Below are 20,256 nucleotides of genomic sequence, written 5' to 3' on the forward strand. Positions count from 1 at the left end.
AAATCAATACATTCTCCCCCGCCGATTATGTAAATTCATTTCTTAGGTTAGGTTCGCCTAAAGATCAAAGAAGCCATGTTTGTTTCTTAATTCCCCCTTTGTGAACCAATAATTCCCCCACCGATTATGTAAATCAATTTCTCAGGTTAGGTTAGCCAAACAATCTCATAACATTCACGTCGAGCATGTACATTCTCACTGACAAAAACCGTAACACAGACATAAATTGGTGTTGACATCCATCAATGTAAGAAAGGTCCTGTTTTTTCATTTTCACTGACAACGAACTATTAAACAAACATAAATTTTTGTTGACATCCATAAATGTGAGAAATTTCCTGTTTTTTCATTCTCACTGACAAAAACCATAAAACAGACATGAATTACTGTTGACATCCATGAAAAACATCAAATAAATTGACCAACACACATAACCGTCCAAGAAAACATCCATCAATGTGAGAAAATTCATGTTTTTTCAAGTGAGAAAAATTCTGTTTTTCCATTCTCACTGACAACGAACAGACATAAAAACATGCATAAATTATGTAAAAAAGTTGTAAGTGGCAGCAGGGGTGAGTCGTCGGATCAGTAGGGGCCATTCTACTTACAGGCCTAATTTATGTGTTACTGAGCATTACATGTCAGTGTCTGGGACTTACATAGGGAAAAGGGTGGGTATAGCTCCCTCCCGTCGAAGTCCTAATTTTCCCAGAAATTTTCTGCGTATGTGCCCAGTGGTGGATCCAGGGGGGTACACGCCCCCCTAACGTAGTCTAAAGTGGTGTAATTTACTTAATTAACGCAATTTTGCATAAATTAAACTTGCTCCATACGCAAGTTAATCGGATCAACCTATTTCTTCCCCCCCCTAAAAAAATCCTGGATCCGCCCCTGTATGTACCTGGTCAGGTCCATGTTTCTTGAGGGGGGAGGAGGGTGCTCAAGGGCTGAGAGAAGTTGTATTTGTAATTGCAACCTTTTTTTTACCAGAAAATTTGAAAAGGGGGGGGGGTGACTTTCTGGTGAATATCTGTAGTGGTAATAAATAGCCATTACAGCTATTTAAGGCTACATTCGAATTCAGAGGGAGGAGTCTTCGTATTATTTCACCTCGAGGCCTCTGATTTTTCGAGCGGGACACGAATAAGAAAAAATATTATATATCGTTTTTCTCAAACACAATATTATTAAGGCGAGGAAATTTTTCAGGATTTTCGGTGCATCGCTCGTGTTTTTGAAAAAGGAGAAGGCATTATTGATTGTGTTTAATAATATTTGATTATGCATCCCTTCTCCTTTCTGTCTGGACTTCTAAGCTACAATTTCTAAAATTTTTTAGAGCAAACAAAGGGCTTCACTAATTCTAGGCCAAGAATGCTGATTGCCTTTTGCGACTCATTGTGACCAAAAGTTAGAGATTGTTTTTTTCGTACTGGAATTTTTGTGTGCGTTTGGCACACTTCCACCGTGCATTTCATGCAGAAGATGATGTAAGTGCTTTCTGAAAGTTCAAGGCCAGGCCAAGGCCAGGCCAGGCCAAAAAAGGCAAGGCCAGTCGAGCTAGAAAATTGTTCAGTTAAACCAATTTTGAGGTAAAAAGTCATTTATCTCCTACTTTATTTGTAACTTTAATCTGTAACTTCAAGTAGTTAATGCGGGCATCCATTTTTTAATATTTGCTTTCATTAATTTTAATTTAAAAAAAACTGTAGATTTTAAAAAATAATTTCTTAAAATGTGATTTTAAGTATATTTTCTCTTTTTGCTGATTTTAATTGCATTCGCACGGGCTTACGCTGTCCATATGACGTTTCAATGACATACGAGAAATATTATTGTTTTAAGAATATTATTGTTTAAAATTTGATATTATTAATTAAAAACTATGTGTTTTTAATTATTTCAAAAAATTAATTAGAATTAATTAATCTAAGATATTAATTAATTTCAAAATTAATTGGAAATACTAGGGATTTCAAATCTAAAATTAAGAAGGGAAATATTAGACATATTCAATCATATCCGTTAATTTTCTCTCATTTTTTGTATATAAATTAATCGATTTGGCGTCAAAGGCATAATAATAATAAAAAGAAAATACAAATTAATTCAAGACCGAACATGGATCAAAATCACCAGCCTAGATTTACATAGACCAACGTAGAAAATATTGAAAAATAAAATCTGTGCGTCAGATGGCTAGTGTATCTCATTAAAGAATAAGCACAGTATCTTTAGTGTTACTTTTTTATGTTTTTAATATATAAAAAATCCATATGTACTATAGAACTTATATAGATATAGAAAAATATAGAATAAAATATTAACTGCTAACTTACCGTCTCGAAAAGATTTTTATCACTGGAGCCAATGAAGAAAACGTTTGTTGCCTTTCTAGTTTCTTTTTCTTCGACCAAGTCATAGAATTCCAGACTGATAAAACCTGATACCCTTGAACCTGTATTCCAGGCCCCCTGTAACGAAATCACGCGTTCAATGTCATGCATTATGATTTAAGAGGTGACATCCAGACATGATAAATAGGAAACGGGACAAAACGCGCGCGCTGTAATTAAGTCTTCCCAGACTTCCGGGGATTTCTGAATGTCATTCAAATTTTCTTACATCACTTGGAACTTCAAAAGTTCCGCTAGGGTCTAAAGAATACAGATTGCGTTTTTAAGATTTTCCTTGCCGAGGATTTTGAAAAATGTCTACACTACAGCTGATTCATTATTTAGACCCTAGATAAATAAGATAGGTCCTAGATAAGAAGATTATATACAGAATACCCTAGAGCCAATACGCTATAGCCCATAGAAGTGGTGGACCCAGGGGGCCACCCCCCCCCCCGATTTTTTTGACACCCTCTTTCTCTGTTTTTTTTTCTTTTTTCACTCTTTTTTAGAATAAATTGTCAATTTGGTCAATTATTGGCACCTTTGTCATATTATCTCCCCCCCCCCCAAGATTTTACTCATTGGTGCCCTTGCCACTTTGCCCCCTCCCAATATTTTGCTCTGGATCCTCCCCTGGCAAATAACAAGAGCCTAGATAGTTTGTACTATTATTTAGACCCTAGATTCTACATCTTTCTAATACTATTAAGGGTAATAATCACAAGTTGAAAAGGAACAGATACAGCCTTGCGAGATGGGCTTTCGTTTATAGGATTGAACTAGAGACAATAAGGTTTTTTGGTTTCTTATGTCCTTTTAAATAGGGCCTGATTTAGCTGAGACTTTTAGAAAGGGGAAAAGGCTTGGAAAATAGGCCATGTAAAGGGTAAGGAATACTTGCCCTTTTTTCCCTAGTATAGATTTACAGTTGAATTGAGGGATTTTTCATGGGGTGTAACGAATTTAATTGGGGGGGGGGCACTGCTAAGTCTTACACCCTAATTATACTCATACCTACTTGTATATAACTGATTAGGTTTAGACTGGATGCATCTCTAGTTATAGCTCTGAAATAATACATTTTCTTGGGGGTTAGTTCATTTTTTTGCGTGGGCCGTAGCAAATAGATTTATTGAGAATTAAATATTAATGTCTAATTTTATCAAAACCATATGTGTCTTGAACATTCTAGGAGTGTACAAATAAAATCAAATAGAACATTTGATATATAATTATATTAATTGTTTAAAGATCATCAATTCAAGATTTTGTTTCAGTGTAATTTTTATTTTCATTTTCAATGCTGCAATAACTGGGAAAAAATATTTGTAATATAATTCGTTTTCAGTGAAGCTCCAATGACGCAGTACGCTTTAGACTTTTCAGTTAGGGAAGGGGGCAGTATCCAAACTCTTGTCTGTAGTGAAACTATAGGCTGTTTGTCTTGAACAGTCTTGGAAAGAATTAATAAAATTAAACTGAATATTTGATATTTAATGATATCAATTGCTGAAAACTCATCAGTTCAAAATTTAATTTTACTGTAATTGTTATGTTTATTTTCAATGTTGTTATAAGTAAAAAAAATACTTGTTTTAATATAATTCGTTTTCAATAAAACGCCAATGACGCAGTAGGTTCTAGACTTTTACAGTGAGAGAAGGAGGCAAAACCTAAATTCTTGTTTGTAGTGACTTTTGTTCGTTTCACGCTTAATTTGCATGTTCAACTTAATTTCAATTGTTTTAACATTTATTTACTTTTTTATATTAGTAACCTACCTGTTGTATGTTATTTTTCTATGTTTGTTTATTTAATTTCTGTTCATTTGGGTTTCATTTATTCTTTAATAGTAATTTCTTCTCGTTTTGAGTTTGAGTTATTGTAGGTTTCTATTTTTTCTGATCTTAAGTTTAATGTGGCCTTTACTTTTCTTTAATAAACTTCTTTTCGGAAAGTTTTTTTTAATTATTTTGAAACAACCAAAACAAAATCTTAGAAAATTGCGCTAGTCAGGTAAGTATAGGCCTCAGATAAGTCTAAGAGGGAAAACATGTTTTATTTTAATGTCCTTGGTATTGCAAATAAATATAGTTGGGTTAAAATCAGAAATAAAGAAAAAACGAAATCAACTTGCTACTGATCTCATTTCATCCCTCGCACCTTTCTCTGAACTAGATTCCTAACAAGATCATTGTCTTTAATCTATAAGATTTAGTATTGAATTTGTTGGAAAATCAATTTAGCCGGAGAAAAATACCTTCTGTTGTTCTATTTTCTAAGAGACAGGACAAATATGACAAGTATTTCAATGGAAAAGGCAAGAGATAGCAATTTGCATTGATTTTCTCCCTTTGACGCTAGCAATTTTTAGATTTGCTCCCAAATTCAATAAAGCCTTGGAATTAAAAGTAGCTGACTATCTCCATCACAAAGATGACATCCTAAGATACAAAATAGTGGCATACGAGCTGACACAGAGCAGTGCTTCTGATGCCATTTAAATACCCCACAAAATTGATAGCTTACAGAGAAATCAATATAAGATTTTGCCTTTGTTCAAAAGTGTTTCCAAATATAAGCTCTAGGCCACAAAACTTTGATGATACTGTTGGCTTGCATTATTTTTCTGTACTACATTATTTTTCTATAATATTTCCATCTCAGTATAAAGAAAAACACCTGGTTCGACTACCCTCCCCCCCCCCTAAAAAAAAAAAAGATTTATTGTTGGCAACCAAGATGAAACTTACCTTTACCTCTCTTACGCAAAATAAGAATGTTTTTTATAGAAAGACTTTGAGGAGAATAACGTGAAATGCAAGGTGTTGAGGAGAGTGCAGCCCCCCTCATATACGACATTAAAATGTTTTTAATAAGAAACATTTTGTTGTTTTCCATCAGCAGGTGGTTCATGATGTGGAATCAAGGCCATATCCAGGTGGGATTTATCGGGTTTGACCCCCTTCTCTACAGAATTTTCTTTCGACTCGTAAAAACGCAACAAAAATGCATATAAACCAATTTCTGATGCTTTGTTCAAAGTTTTCTTTTTGTACCCCCTTCCCCCGGAAAAGAATACCACCCTGAACAAAAATCCTGGATATGTCCTTGTGGGGAATTAAGTAAAAAAAAAACAAGTTTTTTCAACTGAAAGTAAGGAGCGACATTAAAACTTAAAACGAACAGAAATTATTCCGTATATGAAAGGGGCGGTCTCCTCCTCAACGCCTCGCTCTTTACGCTAAAGTTCGAATTTTTTTCCAATTCTTTAAGAATGGCATCTTGATCACAAAGGCCGTTAATTAGAATAAATAGCTCTTATGAAAGTACTAAAAACTAAACCGTAAAGAGCGAGGTATTGACTAGAGGGTAAACCAATCACGTACGTAATAGTTTCTGTTCATTTTAATTTTTGATGTTGAAAAGTTTTCAGTTGAAAAGTTTTTCAGTTGAAAACTTGTTTTTTTTATTTAATTTCTTATCGTTTTTTTTTAAATAATCCTGGGAAATCCGGCGCCCCCTTCATAACAATATCCCTTCCCAATGGAAACTTCCTCCATGGAAAGATCCTCCCACGTGATCCCCCCGATCCACACCTCCCCCCCCCCCTACCAGAAAAAAATCCCCCCTAAAACCGTCTGTATACTTCCCAATAACCAATGCTATATATAAAAATTGGGCAAAGTTCATAACTTGCAGCCCTTACCCCGGGGACTGTGGGGGATTAACTCAAGAAAACCAACAGAGAGAAAAATCCCAATGAAAAAAAAAACAAACGAGACTGCGACCAGTGGAAAGAAAAGACGAAAAAAGTAAAACAACGCATATATTTCGCCTGTATCAAAACAAGGCGTCTTCAGAACAAGAGAAACAGAAGAAGACCAAGGTTAAAAACCAAACTAAAACTGAAAACAAATAAAACCACCACCAAAAAAATATATACAATTGGCGCAAACTAATCCACGTAATGAAAGCAGTTGCTTTCATTAGATCATTAAGATTATATGACTTTTAAGGGATGTTTCCCCTTATTTTGAAAATAAGGCAAAATTTCGTAACTTCTGATGGGTAAGACTTTTATATATTTGAAATCAGCATAAAAATCTGATTCTTTTGATGTATCTATTGGTATCAAAACTCTGTTTTTTAGAGTTTCGGTTACTATTGAGCCGGGTCGCTCCTTCCTTACAGTTCGTTACCACGAGCTGTTTGATTATGACAATTTAAAAAAAATACACAGCAAATTAAGCATTGATTGCAGAATCATCGAAGTTTTGTAGCCTAGAGCTATATCTGGTACAACTAAGGGGAGGGGCGTTGAGATTAGAACGCTATTGAGAATGTAGCAATCCATACATTTGGAAGCACTTTTGACCAAAGGCTAAATCTTATATTGATTTCCCTGTAAGCTATCAATTTGTGGGGTATTCAATAAAAAAAAACAAGTTTTTTCAACTGAAAGCAAGGAGCAACGTTACAACTTAGAATGAAAAGAAATTATTGCGTATATGAGGGATGGGGGCTGCAACCTCATCAACACCTCGCACTTCACGCTTAAGTTTTTTAGTACGTTTAAAAAAAAAGCTTCTTATTATTCTAATTAAAAGTCCCTTGTGTTTCAGGAGTCATTCTTAAGGAACTGAGACAAAATTCACACTTTAGCGTTGAGAAAGAGGAAAACCCCCTTCATATACTTAATAACTTCTTTTCATTTTAAGTTTTAATATTGCCCTTGCTCCTTACTCTCAGTTGAAACAACGTTTTTTTATATTTAATTTCTGATCATTTTCAAATAATATCGGGACATCTAATTCCACCACCCCGGGAAGATCCCCCTTCCAATGGAAATATCATCTAGACAATTCAATCCCAGTGAAAATTTACCCGGACAATTACCCTTAACATTTCCACACGTAAAATAAAGACGGCAAAGAGAAAGCCAGACATATAAAAAGAATTTCGTATAGAATTTCCGGCGAATTCCCCCAGTGTCAAATTTCCCCCGAAAAGTTCACCCCCTGGAAACCTCCTCCCTATGGAAAGCTATCCCCGTGGAAAACCCCCACAACAGAAAATTCTTCCCTCCTACCCGAAAAATGTATGAATACTTCCCAATAACGAATTCTATACGCAAACAATGGGCAAATTTTATACCTTACAGATCTTTTCCCTGGGGCTGTGGGGCTCATGTATCCCCAAAGGCATAGTTATTGGACCTTTCAACTATGCTGAACGATATGGCTGTCTCAAAATTCTGATCAGACGATTTTAGGAAAATGGGGTTGGGGATTGGGGCCTAGCTGCCCTCCAAAGTATTTGGTCACTTAAAAAAGGCACTAGAACTTTTAGTTTCTGTTCGAATGAACCATGTCCCAATATTCTAGAACCTCTGGGTCGATATTATCACCCCTAGAAAAAAACATACAAATAAATAAACACACATCCGTTGTAAATCTGATGGTGCAATTTTCATTAAGATTCTTTGCTATCAATTTTAGAGGGTAGGCCTACTCCCCCACATTAACGAAAATCATAAAATTTTTATCAGGCACATAGCCTTTGATGGGTAACACTAAACTTAGTGAAACTTATATATTCGGAATCAGTATAATAAGCCAATGCTTTTGATAGATCTATTGGTATCAAAATTCCATTTATTAGAGTTTCGGTTACTATCGATCCGTGTCGCTCCTTACTTACAGTTCATTGCCGCGAACTGTTTTAAAACTAATGAAAGAGCCTCTATTAGTATTGCAAGAACATTCAAGTATCAAAAGAACTCTTTATGTCTTAATATGATTTTTTTTATCTTTCTATCGTAAGATGGCTTGCAAGTAGATCAGCAAATAAGAAGATGAAGGGAAACACAATGGACACTTAAGGACTGGAAGAAATGAAAAAAAGGTCTTAAGGACTGGAAGAAAAGAGAAAAAAGGTGGACTCTTGTCTCCTTTGCAACATTGTCAAATATTGCTGATAAAGAGATTGGAAATGGAAAGTAAACGTTGCGAGAAGCAAAATGACATAGTAAATAATTCAATTAACCATTTTATTAATACTAAAAAAAAACATTTACAAACGTAAAGCAGTTACTAAGCCCAAGAAGCTTTGCTTGTAATGGGCAGAATACAATTTGAAGAAAAGGAGTTAGATCTTGACTGATCTAGCTAGGTTCTGTTCTGGAGTTAGACGAGCTCTAATAGACAAAAAACCACAACATATAAGCCATAAAAAAACGAAATATATTAAACACAAAAGGATCAGCAGAAAAATTTAATGAATTTAGTAGAATATTGGACCACACAATAAGAATGTTCGAAACTATTAAAACAAAACTTATATGTTATTAAAATGGAGGGGGGGGTGAAAGACGACGTAAAGCTTTACTTATTTGATATATCAATTGTGCAAAAGAAAAATTCATCTGCATGTTTCAATGGAAAATGTTTTGAGATAAAAATGAGGATTTTTCCTGAAGAGGAACGAGGTAGGTGAGAACTAAAATGAGAAAATCACTAGGGAAATCTGCTAGGATTCACTGCATTTTATCCCACAAAGTCAGTATCTGTTACTGGTATAACATTTTCACTCATATGTTATCGTGGAGTAGCTCATCAATATAGAAAAGATAATATCTGTTTCAAAAAATCTAACATCATTCTAATAGCGCTGAATTCGCTTCTTATGTTAAGTTGTGAAAAATAAAACACATTTCCTTTAGACCTGCCTTACCTAACTTTGACCCAGTTTCTTTCACCAGCCCGGACCTGGTTCTTAGTGAGCAGTGTCTCTAAGCGTTTGGCGTACTCAAACTGACTTAATGAGCAATCTCTTGACTTTCACCGTAAAAAAAAAAAAAATCACTTTTTGGGTATGGATACATAAATCCTGTTGGATTAGCTTAGAATAGTGTCAGGGGGGATTTTCCCCATATATTCCCTTTGTGGTGGCATGATACCAGGTTATTTTTACAATAATAATAAATTAGGTTCCATTACTTTACTTGAACACGGCTGTTCATAAGTTAAAAAATAATACGAAGATCACAATCAAACATAATTTAAGGTTGAAATAAAAACCGTGTCCCTACCGATTCAAGTGATTTGAAAGTGAAAAAATTAGGCACTAATTTTATCGTTCACCAATCATCGATTGCTTCGCTTTTTTTCTTTTTTCCTCCTTGTCTCACGAGGTCCAAAAAATTAGACTGAGAGATGACACTCGACTTTGGTCTTTGGTCGAGTTGACTTGAGGCTAACTGAGAATCTTAAGGGTAAGAGAGACCGGGACTGTCATACTTGGCCTTTTTGCAGGGCTACTAAATGTAAGGCTACATTTTTTGTAGGGCTACTTGTATTTTTTGTAGGGCTACTAAAATTTATACAAATATGTCAAGAAATAAAGTAAAATATCATCCAAATTATAAGTTTTAAATCTGTCAAACAGAAATCTAAATCAGTTTAACCTGATTCTAGCATGCTAAATAGTTATTATCATGAATCCTGTAGAACCATTTCAAACTTATACGGGAACTCACTCCCCACTTAGAAGAGCTTTCTGGGAAGGAAACGTACCCCTTCCCCCGAGAAAAAATCGCCTATTGTTTTTGTCATTCTCAAATAACGTCCTCTCAATAAAAACCTCTTAATAAAAATGTTCACCAAACGATAGAGAAGACAGACAAGATATAATATGAAAAAAATAGAACAAACGAGTAAAAAAAACAAAACTAAAGAGGCGAGCAAACATTCTAAGCAGAGGAATGCCAGCTTTTCGTTTTTAATTTAGACAAAGCCTAGCAACTCTGATTGAGAATTTCCTACGTGTTCGAATAAGTTTGAATCGCAAAGGGAATCATTATTGGATTTTCTTACCTCTGACTCGTAGTAAACCAATCGTTTCTTTTCCAGAACGAAGAATTTCCTTTTCCAATTGCCTCCTGATAGAACAGTTTTCCCGCTGAGTTTCAGTAGATATCCCGAATAGAGAACTCGGGACTTTTTCTCCTTATTCTCGTTTGTTGTCTGCAAATATGAAGGATCAAATGAATTTCCAGTGGGGAACCGGAAAAATAAAGAAACTTAAACAGTTAACTAGGTCGAGCTAACTTTAAATAAATAAAAAAAACAAGTTTTTTTAACTGAAAGTAAGGAACGACGTTAAAACTTAAAACGAACAGAAATTATTCCGTATATGAAGGGGGCTGTCCCCTCCTCAACGCCTCGCTCTTTACGCTAAAGTTTTTTTATTGTTTAAAAAAATAGAGTTGTGAGAAAGTCAAACTTTAGCGTAAGGAGCGAGGCGTTGAGGAGGGGACAGCCCCTTCATATACGGAATAATTTCTGTTCGTTTTAAGTTTTAACGTCGTTCCTTACTTTCAGTTAAAAAAACTTGTTTTTTTTATTTAATTTTTGAACGTTTTTGAATTAATGCAGGTTTTGATTTTGGCTCACCGTACATGAATAATTAAAACAAAATTTGCATATTATATTTGGTTAAATGGCTTTCTCGAAACTTGTTTAATTTTATTTACGAACGTTTTTATTAGTAATAAATATACGTAACTTAGAATTAACTTACGTAACGAACTTCTATATTCATAAATTTTTAACACGTATACTAGGGGGTTCGCCCCCTAGTCAATACCCTGCTCTTTAAACTATATTTCGAATTTTTTTTCCAGTTCTTTAAAAATGACCTCTTAATCACAATCAGTTGATCAGTTGAAAAACTTGTTTTTTTTATTTAATTCCTGATCTTTTTCTTTAATAATGCTGGGAAATCCGGCGCCCCCTTCATAGCAATGTCCCTTCCCCCATGAAAACTTTCTTCATGGAAAGATCCTTCCATATAGCCCCCGACCCACTCCTTCCCCCACCTACCCGAAAAAATATCCTCTGAAAAAGTCGGTATAATTCCCAAGAACCAATACTATATGTTAACATTGAGTAAAGTTCATAACTTTCAGCCCTCCCCCTGGGGACTTTGGGGGATCAAGTCATCCTAACAGACATTTTTATCATATTTTCGACCATGCTGAACAAAATGGCTATCTCAAATTTTTGATCGGGTGACTTTGGGAAAAAAATGAGTGCGGGAGGGGACCTAGTTGATCTTCATATATTTGGTCACTTAAAAAAGACACTAGAATTTTTAATTTAAGCTCCAAAGAGCCATCCCACGATATTATAGGCCCACTGGGTCGATACAATCACCCCAGGGAAAAAAAAACAAAAACAAACAAACAAACAAACAAACAAATAAACACGCCTCCGTGATCTTTCTTCTAGCAAAAAATGCAAAATTCCACATTTTTGTACATAAGAGCTTGAAACATCTACAGTAGGGTTCTCTGATACGCTGAATATGATGGTGTGATTTTCACTAATGTTCTATAACTTTTAGGGGGTCTTTCTCCCTTTTTTCGAAAATCAGCCAAATTTTCTCAGGCACGTAACTTTTGATGGGTAAGATTAAACTGAATGAAACTTATATATTTGAAATCAGAATTAAAATCTGATTCTTTTGATGTATCTATTGGTATCAAAATCCCGTTTTTTAGAGTTTCGGTTATCATTGAGCCGGGTCGCTCCTTACTTACAGTTCGTTACCACGAACTGTTTGATTTTATTTATTTTCTGTGGGTTGAGGTTTTTTGGGTATTGCAGGAATTTTGATTTCGATGACTCGAGTGTTATATGGGCATGATTTTGTCTACAAGGTTGAAGAGCCAAGTTTAGTAAAACGCCTGAGCATGGTTTTTTAACATATATTATTTTACTTTATTTTTTACAAAAAAGCACCCGTACAATGCACCCTTTTTAGAAAAAGCACCCTTTTTAGAAAGGAGCAGTAGCGTAGCGAATGGAGGGAGGGGGGGGGGGATAAAGATTCAAATTATCTTCTAGTAGGAAACTGGTAAAACAAAGAAAGCTGAAAAGTAAACTATATTAAGCTAAATTCAATTTGTTTTATTTTGATTCTGCGGGGGTTGAGGTTTTCTGGGTATTGCAGGAAATTTAAAGATTTGATTTTGATTGCTTTAATGTTATATGGGCATAATCTTTTCTAACCACCAGAGCATGGGTACCCATACGGGGGGGGCACGGGGGCGCCACCCCCCCCCCCTCCTTCCCTTCTGGCTGAATGGCGCTGCCTTATGTTTAATATTTCTGTTCTGAAATTTTTATTATACAACATTGGAAGTACTTATTAGACCAGGTAAGCCCCCCCCCCCTAAAACTCAGCTTATGGGCGTCCATGTACCAGAGCAGGGTTGTCTATAGAAAAATTCTTTTACATTTTTTTTTACAAAAAAAAACAAAACCTTAAAATGAACGATATTAACCATGAAAGGGAGGGGGGGAGATGAAGGATCAAGTGATTTTCCAGTAGATAGCAGAGAGAAATTGCTGAAATTGAAATCCACTCGACTGGTTGCACAAATGAAGTGCCAGATAGGACAGCGTCACAGGAAAGCCAAACTTGAGATATTATCAAAGTCGTAGAGAGACAACTAGGGGCTCATTTGAGAGCTAATGTTGACTCTTATACACTTTTATATACAGCGCCTTATCTATGTGCCGTTTATTACCAAATCATACTTCGTTGGGACTGTTTTATGAATGGAAAGGGTTAGAAAACTGATCAGGCTCTCATAAGAAAGGTGTTATTTGGAAGAATTGCTAAAATAAATATATTGCATACATAAATGAAGTGCCACGTTAAGCTTTTCTAAACGCAATCGGTATGAGGATCAACATTCCCCATCGTTGCTTGTGAAACAAGTCAATTCGAAGTCGATGCAAGTTAATTGCTTCAAGCTATACAAAATTTGGATTTTTTTTCCAGAATCAAGGTCAAGGATGCGTGTTTACTTGTTGTTTTTTTCCCAAGGGAATAACCAGAAAAACTTTTTGCACAAAATAAGTTTTTCAAAGAAATGTAAATAATTCCATTAAACCAAAAATGAACAAACACAGAATCAAATAATCTACCAAGTATACAACAATCCTAAATCAGTATGAATAAATAAATGAAACCCAAAACAAACAGAAATTAAAATAAGTCAAACTCAAAACGAGCTGAAATTAATCTGAGTAGGGTTCTAAACCCTATGCTTTCTAAAAGCCAGAATATAATTTGTATTTAACTGAAAAAATGTGCATTGTCAGTTTAATATACACATGCTGATATTTATTCCTTAAAATTTTAATTACTTTTTGTTTCCTTAAAGTTATAAGTAAAAACATTTAAAAGAATTTTTTTCATCAAAAAATCCTCAAAGACATAATATCCAGAACTTTCAGTTACGTTGAAAAGAAATGGCTATCTCAAAATTTTGATTGGATGTGTTTGGGGAAATGGTGGGCGTGAGAGGGAGGTTAGTGGCCCTCCATTCAGTTTCGACCAGCTTATCAAAAAGGGCACTAGCCTTCTTAATTTCCAATTGAATATGCCTTTTTTGAAGTTTCTACGACAATATTTTCTATAAAAAATCTTATATGCCCCAGGGCATAGCTTACAACCTTAGCCCTGAGGGCTCTAGGGGGCGTGTCATCCTCAAAAACTTAAATTCTAGAACTTTCATCTACGTTAAACAAAATGGCTATCTCCAAATTTTGATTGGATGTGTCTGGGGAAGTGTTGAGCTTGAGGGGGGGGGGCGCTAGTTGCCCTCCAATAACTTTCGACTATTAAAAAGGACACTGGCCCTTTCAGTTTCCAATCGAATGAGCCCTTTTTGAAGTCTCTACGAAAATACTTTCTATAAAAACCTTATATTCCCCCAGAGCATAACTTACAACCCATGCCCAGAGGGGTTTGGGGGGGGGGGGTTCATGCTCAAAATCATAATTTCCAGAACTTTGAACTACGTTGAACAAAATGGCTATCTGAAGATTTTAATTGAATGCGTTTGGGGAAATGGTGGGCGTGAGGAGGGGGTTAGATGCTCTCCATTCACTTTCGACTATTAAAAAGGGCACTTGCCCTTTCAATTTCCAATCAAATGAGCCCTTTTTGATGTTTCTACGAAAACACTTTATATTATAACCTTACATGACCACAGGGTATAACTTACAACCCTTTTCCCGAGGGCTTTGAGGGAGTTGTCAACCTAAAAGACCTAGTTTCCAGAACTTTTAACTACGTTGAACAAAATGAATATCTCAGAATGCTGATTGGATGTGCTTGGGGAAATGGTGGGCGTGAGAGAGGAATAGTTGCCCTCCAATTACTTTCAACTATTAAAAAGGGCACTAGTAATTTCAATTTTCAATCGAATGAGCCCTTTTTGAAATTTTACGACAACGCTTTCTATAAGAGCCTCAATTGCCCCCAGGGCATAACTTACAACCCTTGCCCTGAGGGCTGTGGGAGGGTTGTCATCCTCAAAGACATAATTTCCAGAACTTACAACTACGTTGAAAAAATGGCTATCTCAAAATTTTGATTGTATGTGTTTGGGAAAATGGTGGGTGCGAGAGGGGGGTTAGTCGCACTCCAATTACTTTCGACTATTAAAAAGGCCACTAGCCATTTCAATTTTTAATGGAATAAACCCTTTTTGAAGGGCATAACCTAAAACCCTTGCCCTGAGGGCTGTGGTGGGGGGGGGTGTTCATTCTTAAAGACCTAGTTTCCAAAACTTTCAACGACGTTGAACAAAATGGCTATCTAAAAATTTTGATTGTATATGTTTGGGGAAATGGTGGGCGTGAGAGGGGGGCCAGTTGATCTCCATTCACTTTCGACTATTAAAAAGGGCACTAGCCCTTTCAATTTCCAATCAAATGACCCCTTTTTGAAGTTTCTACGATCACACGTTCTATAAAAATCTTACTTGCCCCCAGGGCATACCTTAGAACCCTTGCCCTGAGGGCTCTGAGGGGGTTATCATCCTCAAAGACCTAATTTCCAGAACTTTCAACTATGTTGAAAAAAAAACCGATCTCAAAATTTTGATTGTATGTGTTTGGATAAATGGTGGGCGTGGAATGGGTGTTAGTTGCCTTCCCAAGCGAATGAGCCCATTTTTAAGTTTCTACGACAACGGTTTCTATGAAAGACTTATATGCCCCCAGGGCAAAACTTATAATCCTTGCCCTGAAGGCTGTGGGGGGGGGTTCATCCTTAAAGACCTAATTTCCAAAACTTTCAACGACGTTGAACAAAATGGCTATCTAAAAATTTTGATTGTTTGTAATTGGGGAATAGGTGGGTGTGAGAGGGGGGGGGGTTAGTTGCCCTCCAATCACTTTCGAGTTTTAAAAAGGGCACTAGTCCTTTGAATTTCCGACTGAATGCGCCCTTTTTCAAGTTTCAACGACAAAGCTTTCAATAAAAACCTTATACGTCCCCAGGGTATAACTAATAACCCTTGCCTTGAGGGCTCTGAAGGGATTATCATCCTCAAAGACCTAATTTCCCGAACTTTCAACTACGTTGAACAAAATGACTATCTCAAAATTTTGATTGGATGTGTTTGGATATATGGCGGGCGTGGAAGGGGTGTTAGCTGCCTTCTAATCCCTTTCAAATATAAAAAAGGGCACAAGTCATTTAAATTTCCTATCAAAGAATCCCCTTTTGAAGTTTTTGCTAAAACACGTTCTCTGAAAACCTGATTTGCCCCAGGGCATAACTTATAACCCTTGGTCTGAGGGCAGTTGGGGGGGGTTGTCATTCTCAAATACCCAATTTTCAGAACTTTCAACTCAATCTCAAAATTTTGATTGGATGTGTTTGGAGAAAAGGTGGGCGTGAGAGGGGGGTTAGTTGCCCTCCAATCACTTTAGACTATTAAAAAAAGGCACTATCCCTTTGAATTTCCAATCGAATGAGCCTTTTTTGAAGTTTCTACGACAACGCTTTCTATAAAAATCTCATATGACACAAGGCCATAACTTACAACCCTTGCACTGAGGGTTGTGGGGGAGTGTCCTCCTCAAAAACATAATTTCTATCTGGAAATCACCTACGCTGAACAAATGGTTATCTCAAATTTTGGTTGGATGCGTTTGGGGAAATGGTGGGCGTGGAAGGGGTGTTAGGTGCCTTCCAATCACTTTCGACTATTAAAAAGGGCACTAGCCACTCCAATTTCCATTCAAATGAGCCCTTTTCGAAGTTTCTACGACAACTCCTTCGATCCAAGTGCCCTGGTTCGACCCCAATATACATTGTGCCAACATCGTTCTTTACTGTGCCAACATTGTTAAGTCTCGATTGAACGGAAATCTAAGCCTTCTGTGGGGTGATGGCCCCTTCTTACTTCAAAAAATGTTTTGTTTTGTAACATACAACATTTCATTCATGGTCTTATCAGCACAAAAGATAGAGAGGTAGCCTACAGTTTCATAAGCAAAGTCAGAAAATTTACCTGTAGGGAGAGGGAGAGGGCATGGTCTTATCAGAAACTTTGTTCTCCTGTCGTTTAAATGGAAAGATCAGGTTCTTTTTTATTTATGTTTTCTAAATTAGATAGTAGGTGATAAAGAACTGTAAGTAAGGACCGACTCCTGCTAATAGTGGCCAAAAGTAAAACTAAGGGAGCTTTGAAAACAATACACTTACAGAATTGTATTTTTAAGGTGATTTCAAATATATAAAATTCGTTGATTTAAAATAGCTCACTTGGGTCAAACCCCTCATAGCAACAAATTGTAAGTAAAGGGCAGCTCTTTGTTAATTGGACAAGAAACCCTTAAAAAAGGTTCGATTACAGCATATGCAACAACACAAATCATTGTTCATGCTGATTCTAAATATGCGGAATGTATTAATTTTAAAGTTACTCAATTAGAAGCTAGTAGCATATGAAAATTTGCATGTTTTCTGAAACAGAAAATAAACTCCGCCAAAAAGGGGTGCTGCTTTGATCGAAACCATGCAATGAAACTAAGCATGTATGAGAGACCTAAAGTTAATATGCAAAAGGTTAAATTTTCCTTTTTTACGAAATGTAAGAATATAAATGGGGCGAAAGCTCCCCTAATTTTGAGGGGATTATGGTTTAATTTTGGTAATTCAACATAATATCGAACAGCAAATACGCTAAACGATCTCTTTTCCTTGACGCATTGGTGTGCAATATTAAATTTTTATTTAAAGATCTAGGTTTGAGGGTAGCCCTCCTCGCCTTTAGAATAACCCTTGGTATACTATGAAGAACAAACATAAATTAAACTAAAAATACCAGTTTTCTCAAATGAAAGTAAAGAGCACCATTAAAACGTAAAGCAAACAGATATTATTCTGAATACCAGGGGCACTGCTCCCTCCTTAAACCCATCCTCTTTACGCTAAGGTTTGACTTTCGCCTCCCAATTCCTTAAGTATTAAAATATGAAGTATTTTTAAAATACTAAGAAGCTTTAGCGTAAAGGGCGGGGATATGAGGAGAAAGCAGCCCCTCTCATATTGGGAATAATTTCCGCTCGCTCTTTACTTTCATTTGAGAAAACTTGTATGTTAGTTTAATAGATAAAAAGATCAAGGAAAATTTAAGACCATTCTTTGTGTTAGGAAAAGCACAGATATTCAGGAGAATGCCTCTACTAAGCCATTGCAAAAAGAATCACGAAAATAACGACAGAGAAGCTGAAACCTGGAAAATTGAGAAGAGTAAAAACTATAGGAACGATTTTTTAAATATAAAAAACAGCATCAATGAAGCGAAGGAAATGTAATTTAGATGAGGAACGCGAAAAATATTAAAAATGCCAAAGCTTAAAACGGAAAAATAGCATATCGAATAAAACTAAGCCTTAAAGAGCAGTCCTTCCCGCTCAAACGTAAATAGAGTTTATTCGAAGCCTCCTCCCTCTAAAAATATACCGAAATGCACAACATTTTCGGTAGATTTTCTAAATGCTCCATAGGATTTGCCTACTTTAAAGTACCAAAGACACCAAAATCAAAATATTTTTTGCCCTCTAGACCCAAACTAGGTCCATTCATACTTAATATGGGTCAAGATTTTTCCTTCGGTTGTTTAAAAGCTATTAGGCTTTTAGGGTAGTGCGATATTTTCTTCTGTGTTGCTGCCTCGAGCAGTAAAATAAAATAAGCAAAACTTATTTACTAAATTTTACAACGCTTTCTGTTCCAAAAAATTTAAAAATTAATAATCAGGGACCTGGGTCCGGATCACCCCACCAAAAAGAGAAAATTAAGAAGCGAGTGAGCGAAAGGGGGTGACAAGAATATGTGACTCATAAAAATAACTCGTTGGAGACTGAATATCATAATGCCAGAGCGATAATTGCAAATCCTTAAATTGACTAAGGTTTAATATATGAAGAAATAAAAACAAAGTTTTTGTTTCAGAAAGACTTTGAAGTCGTGTAGAACGATGAAAGAAAGTACCAATGATTCTTATGGCTTTATTTTGCTATAACTGGAGGGGTTTAAAATGATTAGGAAATGTGTTTAGGTAAATAATGGGGCAATATTTTAGGTATGATTCTATTAAAGAACGATAAAGAATTTAATAATGTAAAAAGGAAAAACATACTTTAATCGATGTTAACATCCCAAATTTTGGGCTAATTGTATACGGATATCAGAATGACTACTGAAGGATAAAAGCTCATCAAGAATAATCCCCAAATATCTATGTGTCTTTACCCCAGTAATTCTAGTCCCAGAAACAACTAACTCATCAATCCCAACATTAGATTTGACAACCTTCGAACAATGGGGGACCCGAGTCTTGAATACCCCAAAATCCTACTTCTCTTAAATTTTTAGTCACTTCTTGTTCAGTTTCTTTTAATGTCCCAAAAAGAAGATTACTGGGCCCCTCCGAAAAATTAATTTGTACATTCCTGGCCGTCCGATATATGTAACGTAGCGATAACCAACCTTATCTGTGCTGCCGGACATGGATCCAAGTCCATTCAGAATTCCGCTAGACAAAAGAACAGACATAGCATTCCTTGGTGATTTTGCGCCTTTTCTATTGCTCGACATTTTTTACATCTATTCGACTTTCTCTTTTAGAAATTTTGTTTCCACAATTTTTCTAAGGTTCCAGCACACTGAGACAAGATATACTGGAGAACGCCACTGAAATCATAGCCAGAAAGGCGGTACTCGGGGAACTGTAATTTTTTTTCTAATTGGCAAAAGTGTGGATCTTTGCAATAAGACGAATGTTATAGGCTGGTGCAACGAAATGAGTCATCTAGAATATTCATTAGAACTGCCATCATAGCTTGAGGTATCTAAAGATTTTTGCCTCTTCGACTTTTACGACAGTCGGTTAGAGACATAAACAGAGAAAAGGATAAGAGATTTAACAATAAAATCAAATGGGCTTAATGAAAATTGTATAATATAGGAAGAAGTTAAAACTTCCTTTTTTATATTTACTTTTAGCAGTTAAGGAAATCATTAAAATGTGTAAGGCTTAGAAATTTAGGTACTGTTCTATTATCTGTAACCCACGCAAGAAGTGAAGTTTGGTTAATGGTAATGAAATAAAACAAAATAGGATAAAAATATAATAGTTTAGAAAAAAAATTTCGGCTATATATTTGGACATCAGGGGGTGGGGGCAAAGCGTAGCATATATTAAATACGTAACCTAACCTAACCTAGGTAATAAATAAAAGTTCAAATAGGGATAAAATCCTTTTAATAGACAGTGATGATAGAAATTCACAAAAATACCAGATATTTCGGTCACATATACAGTGACCGTCATCAGTAGTAAAACTGCTGATGACTACTGATGACGATCACTGTATATGTGACCGAAATATCTGGTATTTTTGTGAATTTCTATCATCACTGTCTATTAAAAGGATTTTATCCCTATTTGAACTTTTATTTATCGTCATGG

The 20,256-nt window shown here is 35.7% G+C and overlaps 1 protein-coding gene across 1 annotated transcript in view; it reads right to left on the bottom strand.

Moving 5' to 3' along the window:
• The window catches only part of LOC148943122 (uncharacterized), a 101,667-nt gene extending 82,171 nt beyond the window's left edge, over positions 1–19,496 (bottom strand). Inside the window, exons 1-3 of the mRNA XM_089102827.1 lie at positions 19,275–19,496; positions 10,280–10,429; positions 2,343–2,477 (exon numbers count right to left, since the gene is read on the bottom strand). Of these exons, the coding sequence (XP_088958953.1) occupies positions 2,343–2,477; positions 10,280–10,429; positions 19,275–19,382 (393 nt within the window). The 5' untranslated portion in view covers positions 19,383–19,496. The remainder of the gene's footprint in view (positions 1–2,342; positions 2,478–10,279; positions 10,430–19,274) is intronic.
• Between the last annotated feature and the right edge of the window lie 760 nt (positions 19,497–20,256).

Source organism: Artemia sp. Qi Xiang Cuo, chromosome 16 (assembly GCF_049724085.1).
Source record: "Artemia sp. Qi Xiang Cuo chromosome 16, ASM4972408v1, whole genome shotgun sequence".
NCBI classification, from domain to species: Eukaryota; Metazoa; Arthropoda; class Branchiopoda; order Anostraca; family Artemiidae; genus Artemia; species Artemia sp. Qi Xiang Cuo.